Here is a 16,175-nt window from a genome sequence, read left to right as displayed (position 1 = left end):
CGTCATCAGGTGGCGGCCACAGAAAAAAAATAAATAAAATATATGTGCTACAGATACGAATATTCCTTCTGAGCAAAAAAAGAAAGAACTCAATGACCTTCTATGCGGTGAAGAATAATGACGAGTGAAGCTGTGTATGTGGGCCTCTTAATGGCAAACTACACCTCCACCGCCGGTCAGCCCGGTATTGCAATATCTTCGGGATCGGCCCATGTATGGGGAATGCTTAACGGCTGCATCACCTCCGCCGCGGGTCAGCCCGGTATTGCACTGTCTTCGGGATAGGCCCACGTGGGGGAGGGGGGCTTAACGTCTCCTCCCCTCCACCGCGTGTGGGCCCGGTATTACACTATCTTCGAGATTGGCCCACGTGTAGGGTGTGCTGAATGCCTGATTCCCGTCCTCCGCGGGTCGGCCCGGTATTGCAATATCTTTGGGATGTGCCCACATGTGTGTGTGTGGAGGGGAGGGTACTTAACGTCGTCTTCGCCTCCGCCGGAGGTCGGCCCGGTATTTCACTGTCTTCGAGATCGGCCCACGTGTGTGCGTGTGTGTGTGTGGGGGGGGGGGGGGGGGGGGTAGGCTTAACGCCTGCTTCTCTAATCCTAATCTCTAACCCTGTCCTGCATTTGCCTCAATTTCTCGATTATTAAGGCTCTGTTAGCGATGATATTGACACCTTAGAGATTCTCAAGCACTAATCTATCACTTTAGCTTGACTTTAGTGTCCTTTTAACGCCTGCTTCACCTCCGCCGTGGGTCGGCCCGGTATTACACTGTCTTCGAGATTGGCCCACGTATGGGGGATGCTTGACGCCTGCGTCCCCTCCGTCGCAGGTCGGCCCGGTATTGCACTATTTTCGGGATCGGTCTACATTAGGGGAGCTTTGTCTCTACGCACGGACACGATTCTAGGGGAATTAGCCCTTAGCAGCTTCGCCGTAAAATGTCACTCTTTTGGCAGAAAGCATGTATAGCGATAGCAAAGCCAGAATACCGATGTAAAGTTCGTTGGATATAGTTTTGGCGATGTCATGTGCCCGCTCAGGTTAATATGTACAGATCTCACTCGATGTCCATCAACTCGCTGTCACAACGTGAGCGAGCGCTTCGTACCACGTCTCGGAGATTACGCGACCGCCAATACTAGACACGAGGGAACACGATGCGCATCGAAGCACCAATCATCTCGGCTCGGCCTATGCAGATTACCTCCAAGGTGAGGCGCGTGGTCCGCTTGTGAGGAGTAGATGCGCTATAGTTGGAGAGGGCAGAGATGCGCGTATGCTCCAAGTACAGGCTTGAAATTTCCGAAAGTTTGTTAAATCGAAACTTCATCACAAAATTAGTTCATTAAATCACGAAAAAAAAATACCACGTCTTCCGTGGAACTAAAAACGGGAGATGAAGATAGTTTTGTTAAGGTTTTGCTAAATCGAAGTTTGACTATTGCCTGGAGAAGGTCAATTGAAAGGGATAAGTCGACTGACGCCGTACAGGTAAACGCTGGCGAGTCACATCGAAAGAGAATGAGGAAAGCGCGCAGCTCCCAGCGTGTAGCTCTCCTCCATCAAACGACGAGATGCACTCACCGGAAACAGGTACCGAATTTGTTTGAAACGAAGGTGGGGATGCGCCACGTGTAGACCCTGGCGCATAGCATCAACGCGATTCGCTAAGAAATGCAATGCGCTGCCGTGACATTCACGTGAAAACGGCTACTGATAGGCAGGCGCGCAAAATGCCACCCAAGAAGGAAAAATATGAAGCGCAAATGTGCCGTCCGTGTTTGCATGCTAGCCTTTAGTAGCCTACAGGTGCGTTCGGCTCAAAGCATGGACCAGTGGGTCCTGCACGTTGTGGATGCTGTGTGCAATAATAGCGTTATATGTCCGCATTCTCCAACTCAGCTCGTGCCTCGCGCACTGATCAGCTGCGGTAAAGCGGAATGCATTCCTTGCGGAAGTCTGTCCTTGGCCGATCGAGTCCGGCGACTGCATATCCGCTGCTTTAGGCGTCGTAATGCACCTTCTATACAGCGCGGCAAAAGCAGACAGAACGGATAGAAAGTTTTACTCGTCAAAGCAGGCGTAAAAGATTCTTACACGCTATTTGCAGCTTCGCTCGCTTTTATCACTGAAAGCGTGCCCAGATATCTCATCTTAGAGTTCTTTTTTCTTCTTTGCAGCCTCCGGAGCGTGAGCTGTGGCACGGCGAGCTGAAGGGCTACTACGTGGGCTACCGTCTCGATCAACCGGGGGACCCGTACCTCTATAAGACACTGCAGCTCGATCAGCCCCAGGTTGGCTCGGCGGAAGCCGTGCCCACTGAAGTACTATTGTCTCCACTACGCAAGTTTTCGCCCTACCTGGTGCTCGTGCAAGCGTTCAATGCTGCCGGACCCGGACCACGCTCTGACGAGATTGCCGTCTCCACGCTTGATGACGGTCAGTCCCTGCATGCGACTCTTGGTAGTCGAATGTCCGAAAGGCCCCACTGATATGCCAAAAGGCTTTGATGTATCAGTTTATTCCGTCGTTACCAGGACCTCTTATTAATTTATTTTTCAGCATAGTGCAACGGGGATAACTGCTTATGCCGCCTTATTGCAGTATCTGTTAAGCCACATCAGCACTAATAAGCAGTTTTCACTTGACGTAATACGTGATGCACGACTGTGACTCCTTACTGATACGGTGGGTGTGCATGCTCGCCCTATAGCTTGGACTATCGCCACGAGAGCGCTGGTTAACGTGACTTCGTAACACTATGATAGCGCCCAGGCTTCCCACTTCGCCATCTCTGGTGAAAACATACTGACAATGTAATGGCTAATTGTCTTCGCAAATTGTTCACCTTTAGACGGTCGCTAAAATTCTACACACCAACTGTCCGCCTCCTGGCATATAATACAATAGTTCGTCCTACTTTAGAATATGCAATAATCATTTGGGACCCTTACACAAAAACAAATATTGAGAAATTAGAAAGAATTCAAAAGAAAGCTGTCTGATTCATCTACAATTGTTAAGGTCGAACTTCTATAACAGATCTCCTTAAGCGTAGTTGCTTCTCTTTGATTACAGAACAAAATCGTGTTTCCCGATTAAAATTCTTTTTTCAGCTAATGAATGGCCCCTGCCATATTGATACCTCACACATCTTAACACCTTTAACTGGTTATGCTACTCGTCATAAACACTCCCTAGCAGTAACCCTGTTAACACCGCACAACAATTGCTTCAAAGACTCTTATTTTACAAGAACAATAGTTGATTGGAATAAGCTTCCTGATGAATTGATTGATTTGTAGAGTTTATTGGCGCAAGGGCCAGATGTGGCGGAACTTCCTGATGAAGTCGTTACACAAAATTCTTTATCCAGTTTTCAGGCGCACCTGGATTCATGAATCAACCGCACCTACATTATTTGCTCCTTTCTTCATGCATTTTGTCCTTTTGCCATTTTCAATTCAAGCGTCGGCATGATTGCTTGAACTGTATGTTTGTATAAATGTACTTGTATGTTCCCACCCTGCTAAGATATTGTAAAAGATTGCAGTATCTATAAATAAATAAATAAATAAATAAATCTCTCTATAGTGACAGCAAGACTCCAGTGGTAAAAAAATTACTGGGGAAACTCCATAGAGGGACTTGAGCGATCGTTCGTAAGCGTTCTTTCCAGTCGCTCATCTTACACACATACTTGTCTGACATATCTGAACACATCTGGTCGGATGACGGTGACGTTTGCCAAGTTCCTTCTTGTTTTTTAATTAATCTTTATTATTTATTTCATTTACAATTAAGATAATTACTTTCAGTTAGGATTAAGCCCTCCTAGTTACCCTAGTTATTTATTATTAGCCTTAGGCTACTAAGGCTAATCAGCAGTCTAAGTAGCCTTAGTAGTCTTAGTAGTCAGTAGTAGTCAATTAGTAGTCAGTAGTCTAGGTAGCCTTAGTATCAGCAGTCTAAGTAGCCTTAGTAGTCTTAGTAGTCAGTAGTAGTCAATTAGTAGTCAGTAGTCTAGGTAGCCTTAGTATACTTAATAGTCTAAGTAGTCTTATTAGCCTTAGGAAACTAATCAACCCAACTTAGGCTACATAATCTTAAGTATCTTTAATTATCGTGACTTTGCTTAATAAATGTACTTTAATTAATCTTACTTTGGGTAAATAATTCAACATAAATGAATTTTCTAAAGCAAAATTATTCTTAATTACCATCAATTGATTGTAAAGGCGCTTGAATGATTTAGTCGTAATTATTCGTATAAGACTTTTGTTAACCTTAATTACCCCTACTATCTGTTCAGTAGTCATTATATATAGTCCCACGCAAAAAAAAATCTGTCACATACTTATAGATCTTTCTCATATACCCCGCAGATTCCAGTATACCTAAGGATCGAGCGCATCGTGTCACGCGTTAAGGACACAGGCGGATCGACGTGGCGACAGATTTCTGAGAGAACTAGGCCTAGAAAGCTAACGCATTAAAATTTCTATCACTAAGCATGATCTCACGCTGTGAACACTGTGATTATGGAGACTGGCGGTTTGGTTTAGTGATGTTAGGCATAAAAGGTGACGATATCGAGCCACATATAGATGTTACGTCTTGAAATCCGAAGCATCCTTTGCGAGCTTCGTGCCTTTTGAATCTATCTAATCTAACTTGTACATTTATCTATCTATTATATTAATCTAATCTTGTCTATTTTACCTAATCCATCCTGCTTCATGGTTGTTTGGAAGCGCGAACACACACAGCGAAGAACAAAAAACAAGCGCTGACTGGAAGAGAATTTTATTCACGCACGGAATAAATACGTGAGAAGGCGGAGAAAGAAACAAGAAAAGGGGAAAATTACACTAATAACACACGCCGTCCAGAAATGAGTTTTCACTCTAACAGTTATATCGAAAGTGAACTCAGTAAAGTGCCTGGGTTTTTTAACGGGACAGCGTTAAGGAGCTCGCGTCGCAGAAAAGCCGGTGTCGTTGGCATCGGTGTCGGTGGCGTTGGCCGTGGGCAAAAAATCCCGGAAGGCAATTCATAAATAAAAACAACTTGCGAGATGGGCTGGGTGGGAATCGAACCAGGGTCTCAGGAGTGTGAAACGGAGTTTTTTCGTATAAAAAGAAAAGCTTCAGCTATCTCCCTAGTTCACGAGTCCTGCTTGCGATGCCATACTGAAGTGTGCGATAATTCCGGAATGCACCCACATTTTGCGAAATGGGCACACAAATGAAAACCCCGTGCCATTAGCGCATTGTGGTGCTTGCGCCGACTTGCGTTTAAGCAGCGCCCAGTCTACCCATTACGTACATTGTTGCGGGACAAAGGAATGCAGTAGACAAAGTTGCGCCCACGAGTAACATAGCGAATTATAATGATTTTTTCGGAACGCAGCTCTTAGGTGCTCATTCCTGCGTTGAGCGTCGCCATCGTTCCTTGGCGTAACCGAGCGAACTAGCACAGCGAAAGATCAAAGCAAACGCGGAGCGCAGCGTGAAATGAAAGAAGAGCACGCGAGGAGGAAAGTGAAGGAAGAGCGCAGGGGAAAGGGCTTGCGCATGCGCTGAGTTGCCGGCGGGCTCATTAGGTTAGGCCACTGCGTGGGCGATCTAATCTGCGCTTCCGAGGTATGGACAGGCAGGTCAGGCGGCCGGCCGTGAGGTGGTGAAGGCTACGCTCGTCCGCGGTACCAGCGTGTGTGACCGTTATCACTGCTCCTGCAAGGGACGATGGCGAGCGGCTGAGCGTAAGGCTCGATGTGACGCTCCCTAGGGTGTGACGTAGTAGTTCTGCGGAAACCTGCGAGGTGGAGAGAAGTAATGAATAAAGGAAAAATAAGACATCCACCCGTTCGTAGCAATTGCTACAAAGGAAACCCATACGGGTTCCTCGAAAGGAAAGCCGCATAGTTGCAGAAAAATTCATCCGGGACTCGAACCCGGGACCACCGCCTTTCCGGCGCTACCGTCTGAGCTAACCAGGCGGCTAGCAGATGGCAGGGCGAAGTCGAATTTGTCGACAACACGAAGCAAAGGCAAGAGTTTGACGTAGTAGTTCTGCGGAAACCCGCAAGGTGGAGAGAAGTAATGAATAAAGGGAAAATCATGAAAATCAGACATCCACGCGTTCGTAGGAATTGCTACAAAGGAAACCCATACGGTTCCTCGAAAGGAAAGCCTCATAGCTGAAGAAAAATTCGTCCTGGTCCGGGACTCGAACCCGGGACCACCGCCTTTCCGGGTTAGCCGCTCTACCATCTGAGCTAACCAGGCGGCTAGCAGATGGCAGGGCGAAGTTGAATTTGTCGACAACACGAAGCAAAGGCAAGAGTTTGACGGGTGTCGTCGCCGCTGACACTGGTAGCACGATTTCCCCGCGACGAAGGGCCACTCTCTTCGTTGGTGAATCGAACGCGTAAGAAAAGCGTTGTGCTGCGCAAGACGAGCTGTGCGGCGACGATGGCTACGACAGGGCGCCATAGTAGCGTGCATTGTCTGTATGGAAAGAAAGCGAGCTACTTACGGCGTTCCCTTCCTAATATAAACCGTGGACCAATGTAATCATAATGCAAAACATTGGCACGCGAAATGAAAACACGTATAGAGCGGCAATCAAATTTTGCATTAGGGAGTATTGCAATCGTTGGTGATATTTTTTTTTTCATGAGACCTCCTTTCTCTGTTGTTTTCTCCTCAATAACAAAGCAATTTATCGCTTGAGGAAAAAAAAACATCACTGCTATTTTTTTTCTATGTGACAACGCGCATAAATAAAGGCACAACCACAAATTTTTGCCCTCTTTAATCATGAATAGCGTATCTTCCTTTTATAATTTTAGAACCTTTTGGGCAGCCATGACCTGGGGTGGCTTGCATGAACATTTAATAACGAAAACAATAACGAATTTAAGAACGCGTTGTTGTTCGGACTACGAATTGTCTAGGGAACATCTAAGAACACGTTCTTAAATTCGTTATTATTTTCGTTATTAAATGTTCGTGCAAGCCGCCCCAGAACTTTACTAGGATAATTATCTGCCTGTAGCCTAACGATCAATCTTGAAAAACATATGCCATTTTGTGGTGACACAACTTCCTGCCTGCAGAATGCATGCAGTACGTTGACAGCAATACAAGATTTTACCACCTTCGAGTGGACGAACGAAAACTCTATTAACTTTCTTTTTTTTTGTGCTCGGAGAAAAAGACCAGCATAAATGACTTTCATGCAAGACTCACTCCAAGATCAAGAAACTGTAACGCGTTATCTTGCGGAACTTGATGCGTGAAACTCAGCGCCCGTCCTTATTGCTCGAACAGATCATCTATATTATTCCGTTTGTGCTAAAATATTTCACAGTTAACTATCAAAAAATAATGATGTATGTATCTAAACCTTTGAATTACAAGGCCTTCCTATTCTTTTTCCATAACCCTATCCAAGCAACTAAAGAAATATCGCAAATAACTGGTGCCACTGGAGAACCAGTAAAAATGCCAGACTTTTAGTTTAAATATTTTCCCCCATGGTTACTAAAGTCGTACGTAAGTAGAAATTTCATAAAGCTTTCGACAGTGATGGTAACTTAGTTAATTTCAAGTCTGCGCTCTCGTTGTGTCTCGTTTATGGTTGTGTGTGTCTACGCTTCCTGACAACCATGAAGCTTTAGCAACCGGCCCGATTATTCACTCTTCCGGTATCTATCTATCTATCTATCTATCTATCTATCTATCTATCTATCTATCTATCTATCTATCTATCTATCTATCTATCTATCTATCTATCTATCTATCTCTCTGTCTGTCTGTCTGTCTGTCTGTCTGTCTGTCTGTCTGTCTGTCTGTCTGTCTGTCTGTCTGTCTGTCTGTCTGTCTGTCTGTCGCTCTGTCTGTCTGTCTGTCTGTCTGTCTGTCTGTCTGTCTGTCTGTCTGTCTGTCTGTCTGCTACGTCATCTATCTTATCTATTTATACTATGTATCATATGTGTTTATCTTATCTCTCTGATCTAACCTCATCTTACGGCATGATGCCATCGTTATCCTTTGAAATGCATGCATTTTATTCACATGTTATATGCACATATATTGCATACGTGCTGTGCCATATGCTATATTGCATATTTTCATATGCACATTCATACATATTGAGCTAAAGAAACGACCATGATGAGGAGTGACCTGAGATGGATGACAGGATGTAAATGTCATGACAGGAATGACATTCGTGTCATGGCATCTAATGCGCGTCAAGACATGAATGACAAGACACACATGCGCATGTCATGTCATCACATCAATGAGATCTCATGCTTCTCATGGGATGTACATCACGACATAAAGGCATGAATGACATGTTTGCTGTCGTGGTCGTTCATTTAATTCAATATATATCTGCACACAAATGGCATGACTTGCGCCCATGACCTGACATGAATGGCATGCGTGTCATGACGTGAAGGACATAAATTGCATGACATTAGTGACAAGACATTTATGAGCATGACTTTCCATGCAATTCTTGTCATGTCATGCACGGAAGTCGCACCAAACATATCGTCATACCTATCCAGTTAAATGAACACGGAGCCATCCCCTCATATTTTTGTCATTCATGATAATCACGTCATGGCATTCATGTCCATGCACACCAAAATGGTCATTTCCATTCCCGATGGGGACAGTGACGGCTGCCATTCCGCACAATAAACCTGACTTAGCAACTAGGCCAGTCCGTTACCGTTCTTTGCACGGAGACCTGCGTTTAACTATCACAGCAATAAAATGGAAACTCTCGGCGAGATAATGTTACAGGCCACTTCATTCGTCCAACAACAAAAAAAAAGATATAGTGTCTGCCATTTTCGGAAACGTTCGTGTCTCACTGCAAGGAACGTACGAGGACTAATTTTAGTTATATTCGCACGCAGATGAACTGAACGTGTTAACTGTGTATCTATTCATCAAAATTTCAGTCTCTTAAGGAAAAACCTAGATCTCATTCTGCATTCTTGGCATTATTCACTACTGCTTGAAGCATTGAGGCCTCGGGAATATGGTATACTTTCGGAGTATGCGCTGGCCTACTGCAACCATGCAACCCATGAAGCCCCGTGCGAATATGCGTCGTACAGTTCCCAGCCAGGCTCCACAAGAGGTGCAGTGCTCGCCGCTGAGCTCGGAGTCCATCCGGGTCACATGGCAGCCTCCACACAAGAGCGCCATCCATGGCTACCTGCAAGGCTACCGCATCTGGTACGCCCAGCTCCCTGCCTCCCGAGGTCAGTCTCGCACTCTTCTCTCCAATACCCTATCCCCCGAGACCTTTGTGAGCCCATTACAAATAAAAAAGACCGTTTGGATGGTGGCTTGTACGTTCTCCAAATCAATATGCAAACCGTTGCGTTTACTAGACTATTTCTTGCGTCCTAATCTTCCATATTACCTATGAAGCTTTATGGATGATTGTGCTTTTAAATGTGCAAGATGTCCTGCCTTTTCTTTCATATTGTTTTTCTTTATTTTCTTACTTAACTACCTGTGCATGGCAGGTAAATCAGTGCATGGATTCTGAAAGCTTTAACGGAAAGGCTCTTAAGCTACTGCGCAATAAATTCTAAAACGATTGTATCCTACGGCCTATTGCTATTGATAGAACGCTCCATAATGCGTGGCCATGTCGGTTTTCAATCTAACCGAACGTAAACTAACTAGGACGATTAACTGGGCTCTGTTTTACTTTTTCATTTATGTACTGATTTATTTGCATCGTAGCTAAATATAAGACTGAGAGAGTGAGAAATAGAAGTTTGCGTAATTAAACAATTTTTTTTCTCGGGAAAGTGCTTCAGAATGCCCAGCTACATATCTGAATCTTTACTGTCAATCCGTATATATTTATTTAGTTATTTACTTCTTTATTATCTCGAGGCCAAATGTACTAAGACAGGAGTGTTTGCAAAAGATGCATATTTGTATCGGTTCTTACATTTTTGTTGCCTATATAGGCCTTCCCGCTAAAGTTAACCACGCTGGTCAACGAGGAAAACAGTTGAAAGAACACGATGCCAGATATGATTTTAAGACCTGCGCTCTTAATTTGTCAGAACGCCGAAAACCTAACATTGTAGGTCATGAAATCGTATCTTGCAGCGTGTTATATCAATATTCTTTTTTCTTTCGACAGCTTGGCTAACGCTGGTTGGGACGGACGCACAGTACAGATATAACGAACCACTGCAGTATATATCGTTTGTTTCGCACGCCCAGAACACCAATGTCGTGTACGCATCTAGCCTATTTCAGTTCAAGGCACGTGTTGGTTTCGTTCGAGAGGACCATCAGTTTCTTCCTTCCGCTGTTTACCTGCCTGCATCACCGCTTCTTGTGACACAGATATGGCTGCATAATTCTCCACTTATGAATAACGTGCGCTTCACTGAATTTGAAGCAAGTAAATCGCAAATGCGGCTTGTAGTCTAGGGAGCACACGCTTGATATCGCTTCAAAACTTACACACTGCTCTATTTGTATCGGGTCGGGGCTCGTTAGACACAACTGAGGCGGGCCATAAAATCACTGACGATCTGTGCCGGTGCCACGCGTTTGAACGGAGTTTCGATGTTGCTCACAGAGCGCGGCCGCGAAGAGAAAGCTGTGACGGGTCAAGAGACCACCCTGGTGGACCTGCGCAAGTACACAAACTACTTCATCCAGGTGGCCGCGTTCACGCAGCGCGGCCTCGGCGCGGAGAGCGAGCCGGTGTTCTGTCGCACCCTCGAAGACGGTAAGCTTGTGTTGACAGTGTCATTAGAGAGTTCTAGCTTGTTACCGTTTCCGGGGTACTCAGTCACAACTTGTGACGCTTTGTTATACACCAGGTTCTGGCAGTTTATGTCCGTATAGGCAAAAAAAGATGGCGACCACCCCAGAGCTAAACGAGCTAAAGCATAAGGTAAAAGCGTATCGCCGCGTATGTCCGAGCTGCGTTTAATCGCGAGAAGTGTCAAAACAAACTGTGGTAAAAGAAATTCGTAATAAAATAAGTAAAACCGGAATAGACACTGTTTTGGTACGGATTGCGGTTTGACGTCACGGGGCTCTGTAGGCAAACCACGTAAGCTTATCTCAGCTTCTTTCCACCCGTGTAATGGATAGGCCGCGTGCGGTGAGTAGTGCGGAACAGTGCGCCTGTGAAGAACACTGTCGTAAACAGAAGAAGAAATGTGCGCGGCGACGGCGGGCGGCACGTCATACGGACCAATATCGAGCCACAAATGCCACGTGTGCGACCTTTGATTGGATCACCCCTGCCGTCTCCACTCCTATCGCAATTGTGGGTGATTTCGACATAGACGTGTCTCGGCCGAAACGAAAGTGGTTCGTGGCCCACGACGGGTCATCGGTCGTGTATGAACCTCACATTGGCCAAGAGCCTTTCCAGTATGGCCACAGAGCCACTGGCCGCATAAGATAGCGATCATAAAGCGATATATATATATATATATATATATATATGTGTGTGTGTGTGTATATATATATATATATGTATATATATATCTATATATATATATATATGTATGTATATATATTTATATATATATATATATATATATATATATATATAGAGAGAGAGAGAGACGTTAGTGACCAATCAAACGTAAGAATCAAAAAGAGAAAAGTTCGCATTCAAGAACCACGGCCACTCCTTCCCGCCGAGTGTCTCACTCTATAAAAAGGGAGCACGCAAGGCAGACATCTGAGCTGTTTTTTTTTTTTTTTTGGCAAAAAACTAATTCTTTAGTATGTGCCATCAAGTGAATATGGAAGACACGAGGCGTCGCATGTGTGATGAGGAAAACGAAATAAGATAATTGATTGCTGCCACAAGGTAGTGTATAAGATTATCCTATCGTGCGGTCGAAGCTACATCGGCCAAAGTGGCCGTTGCGTAAATGACCGCCCCAGAGAACGTTCCAATTTAATGAAGGTGTCTGTTGGCAAACACATAGCCGCGCATAGCTCCCGTTGTGGCTGAGCATTATTTAATCGATGCAAAATACTAAGGCACTATGGTAACCGGCGTGCATGTGAGATATACCAGGCCTTTTGAAGCGACAAAAACAGGCTTTATGTGCGTGAGTGGGCCTTCGATGTCGCTCTCACGAAGGAACTCGCGTGTCTTGAACGTGGATGATGGTAACCTTTTTGTTGTGCTGTTTTTATATTCTTCGTCGTCGCTATCTACCTGACAGTATATTCCTACTCTGGCATGTTCTCCTTTCCTTCCTGCCTATTCAAGCTCCTACTTAACAGGGTGTTTTTTTTTAGCTGCACCAAGTGTTAAAAAGAAAATATAAATCACGGTAACGTTATGTTTACCATGCGCGTATACGGATTGGCAGCCTCTAGATATAGACCAATTTCCGCAATTACGTGGATAATTACCGAGAAAACGGTAATTAGCTTTCTAGATATCAACAATATGTGGCTACAGCAAATGAGGGCTTTGGGGGCCGTCCTCGATAATACCATGCCAATGATCAAATTTTGAATAGCGGCGTTCATGTGGGCGTTACCCGAATGATTAGTTCCCCTTGGCGGGCTCGTTGAAACCGAAACTGGTTGAAAAAAGAGCGTCTGTGTATCGATGTCACCGCCCCCCCTCCCCCCACCCTTCGTCATGTTTCTGATGTCATCGTCGGTCCGGCCCCGCGATCAGCTTGCGTTATCTCATTGCTGCCTGCAGCGTTGGCCCAGCGCTTTAGTGCCAGCAGGCCGCCAAATTTACTTCGCCATTCCGTTGGGCGCCACGTTGGCGCTGTAGTGCCAACCCTGCTCTTTTCGCTTTTACATACTGTAGGCATGGCGTAATATCAGTCTGTATAGTCGACCACATGGTATTGCTTCTTTTTTTCCCCTTCCCTCGGCGAGTTATGTTTCCATTTGTTTTAGTTTACGCGTTTTTGTTTACACAACTCGCACGCGCGTTTGAGACAGACTTCCCAGAGAAAGTGAATTTTCACTAAACTTCGTTCTCACCCAAAAGACCGAAACGGCATTTCGTCGGTGGTTGTGGACGCGAGGCGTCCAACGGAATGACGAAGTAAATCTGGCGGCCCACCGGCAATGAAGCGCTGGGCCAACGCGGTAGACTCCAAGGAATTAACACAAGCTGCTGGCCGGGCGGGACACGTACCAGCACGACGACGCGGCACTAGAATACAAACAATATGTACCACATAACTTGCGCTAGTCCAAATAACATTTTCAGTCTATGTTCTCCACATGCAATGCAAGTTATGTAATAAGGATCACAAACAGAGTCACACCCAAACAATCAATCACACGTGCAAGAATTTTTTTCAATGACATAAAAACACATGACATCACCTACAATTCATATTCGCCGTAGTGCTGGTTTAGAATGACGTATAAACAGAAAACTGAGGTGCATACTGGGGAAGACAGAAACAGAGATCACTGCAGCAGCCTAACCGATTCGCTAAGACTAGTGCACATCAAAGCACAGACACTTTTAATTTCTCTTTCGTGTGTGTTTTGTATACCTGCCTTTACATATCAGAATAAACGAGTGCTGACGTATTACGCAGCACATACATATAGAAAATTGGCAGCATGTACGTTACACACCCGTAATACGTGAAGGCGAAAGCCTGCTGCACATGGGATAATGCGTTAAATTATCCGAACAGAGGGATCAGAATTCTTGCAAGACATAAAGAGCTGTAGTCTGAAGTAAGCGTATTACGCTGTAGGTCGATCTTCTCAACGGTACATGCGAGCGCCTAATGCACTATCTAAAGGTTGTTTCGTTTAGATAGGTTCTTTCGAACTTTGCCTAATAAATTGAGAAATAAAGACGTTAAAAAGGTTTTTCGCTCTTTGTTTCGTTCTCTTTCATTCCGTATTTCTTTCCGTCTTTCTTTCTGTCTTTCGTTTCTTCTTTCGTAGTCAGCCATTGCAATTTTGCTTGCTTATAGGGAGGGTTATGAGCCATTCTTGATGTTGACATTTTCTTTCTTTCCTTTGTTCTTCTTTTCTTCGGTGTCCTCGTTCATATTCAGCCATTGCATCTTTGCTTGTTCAAGTGAGTGTGAGTGACTCGAGATTGTGTTATTTGTTTCGGGTATGATGGTGATATTTTTGTAGCACTCGTCAACTATTTTTTTTCTATCACTGGACCAGACGCCGCTTTTCTCGAGTTTGAGCCGTTGCAAGGAACCAATTAAGGCTTTTGCCTGAAAATGCATTTTCGGTCGCAAGGTTACGAGGCCAGGCCAAGGTCGATTCAAATAGGTCGCGAAGCTTCGAGCGAAAAGCGGTTCAGTACAGATTGTCACCGACATCAGCATGGGGGGTTATGGGAGCAGCGATTGAAGCGCGACTATGTTTGGAGGGAACAAACATTGGGAAAGAAAAACGCATTTTTTAAATTCGAACGAGACACAGTTAGATTCATTCAACGAAAATAAAATTCCTAGTTATTCTTATATATTCGTGACGAGTTAAGAAAATACAAGTTTAATTTTATTACTATCAATAAATGCATTTCTTTTCAGCGCCCATCGCTACAGTTGACGCCAGTATCACTCGCAATGCAATGCACGTCTTGAAATAGGCAGAAAGGCGCACTCGTAAAGTTCACCTGTTGAAATACGCCCCCCTCACAGTTTGTGCTTTCTTGCTTGTCGAAGTTTGTCTGCATTTGGTGACGCGGGTAGCTTCATCGCTTCTTAATCTGTTCAGTTAAAAGGAGTGGGTTACGACCGCCAGATAATGGCGTAGTTGTTTTCGTGAGACTGCGCTGGCCGACGGGCTTGGCATCCGACCATAGGATCAGCACTCTACACCTAAAGCTTTCGTCGACCTCCAAAGAAAGTATGTTCTGTGCACGGATGCGATTTCGACAACCGTACGGCTGGCCTCTTCCTGCATCGCTTTCCACGCTGAAAGCTCGAAACACCCATGAAGTCGAATGGCGGGGCATTTGAATATATAGCTCCAAAGGAAGGACAACAAAACAAATTTCGCGCCTTCGAAAACAAAATGACGTCACTTCTGCTTTTAACGGACATGGCGTCACATTATTTTTACTTCCGCCGGAAGTGTTCCCACCACATACAGATGGCGCTAAGCCCCATGAACCACCCATGGACCGCCATGTTTTGAACGTATGGGCTCCTATGGAAGCTTCGCTACCAGGTATATTTACCTTGGCCAGGCTGTCGACAAACGAAGCCGCACGTGCTTATCAGCTAGGTACGGGAATCAGTGTGATCACTGTCGAAGAAGCTTTTCCTTCCCAAGGAAGAACAGCTCCTGGACATTCAGCTCCTGGACAATCCTCCACCGAGTGTGGTATCGCTCACTCACCTGCAATGCGCCACTGCAGTTACGCCAAATACGAAGCCCCGATAGCGATTAGACGTCGCGCGAAATGACCGCACGAACTGCGACCAGCTGCATTCGAAAATTATTCCGCAGTCAGTGAACATAATTGCACAGAGACGACACACTGCTGTCGCTCACGTTCGTTGAATTCTCCAAAAGAGGAATTTGGACTCAAGCTTGGATTATGTTCCAGCCCTACAGCCGATGACGCATGCGCTGCACACCACGTGATGTCCCAGAGATGCCAAATATAAGGTATGCGGTGGCTGCACTTCACAACACATGGCCCGAATGTGCATGTTTAGGATTGCTTAAGCTGACTGACACTGAAAACAAGCATATGGACACAGGCACGTGCTAACTTATGCACTTGTTTGTGTCCACATGATCTAACAACGTTAACTTGAAGAACTTCAATAACTTGAGTTTGTCGACTTGATTCAATGACGTTAACATAAACAACCTCAATAACTTGTGTTTGTTCACTTGCTTGTCGTCGCTGTCATTGCTCTCAAACAACTGTAACTATGTTTCCCAATAACGCCAGGCATCAACACTGGAATGCGTAGATCGTGCTTGAGGAACCACAGAAAGCAATAAGCGGAAACTAAATCCACGACGTGACTACCAACAACTTTTGGACATGCTGTACTCGGCAATGAAGTGGCAATTGCTCTGGAGTGAAAGGCGTGCTCACGCTCACCTTAGGCACGCAATTCATACGTACGCCCGCGAAGAG

At 45.1% G+C, this 16,175-nt stretch overlaps 1 protein-coding gene across 1 annotated transcript in view; it reads left to right on the top strand.

Moving 5' to 3' along the window:
- LOC142583408 (cell adhesion molecule Dscam1-like) overlaps window positions 1-16,175 on the top strand; it is a 680,687-nt gene that overhangs the window by 160,027 nt on the left and 504,485 nt on the right. Inside the window, exons 18-20 of the mRNA XM_075693861.1 lie at window positions 2,189-2,447; window positions 9,157-9,303; window positions 10,656-10,808. Coding sequence (XP_075549976.1) covers window positions 2,189-2,447; window positions 9,157-9,303; window positions 10,656-10,808 — 559 coding nt within the window. The remainder of the gene's footprint in view (window positions 1-2,188; window positions 2,448-9,156; window positions 9,304-10,655; window positions 10,809-16,175) is intronic.

This window comes from Dermacentor variabilis, chromosome 5 (genome assembly GCF_050947875.1).
Source record: "Dermacentor variabilis isolate Ectoservices chromosome 5, ASM5094787v1, whole genome shotgun sequence".
Classification (NCBI taxonomy): Eukaryota; Metazoa; Arthropoda; class Arachnida; order Ixodida; family Ixodidae; genus Dermacentor; species Dermacentor variabilis.
This window is presented reverse-complemented; position numbering and strand designations above follow the sequence as displayed.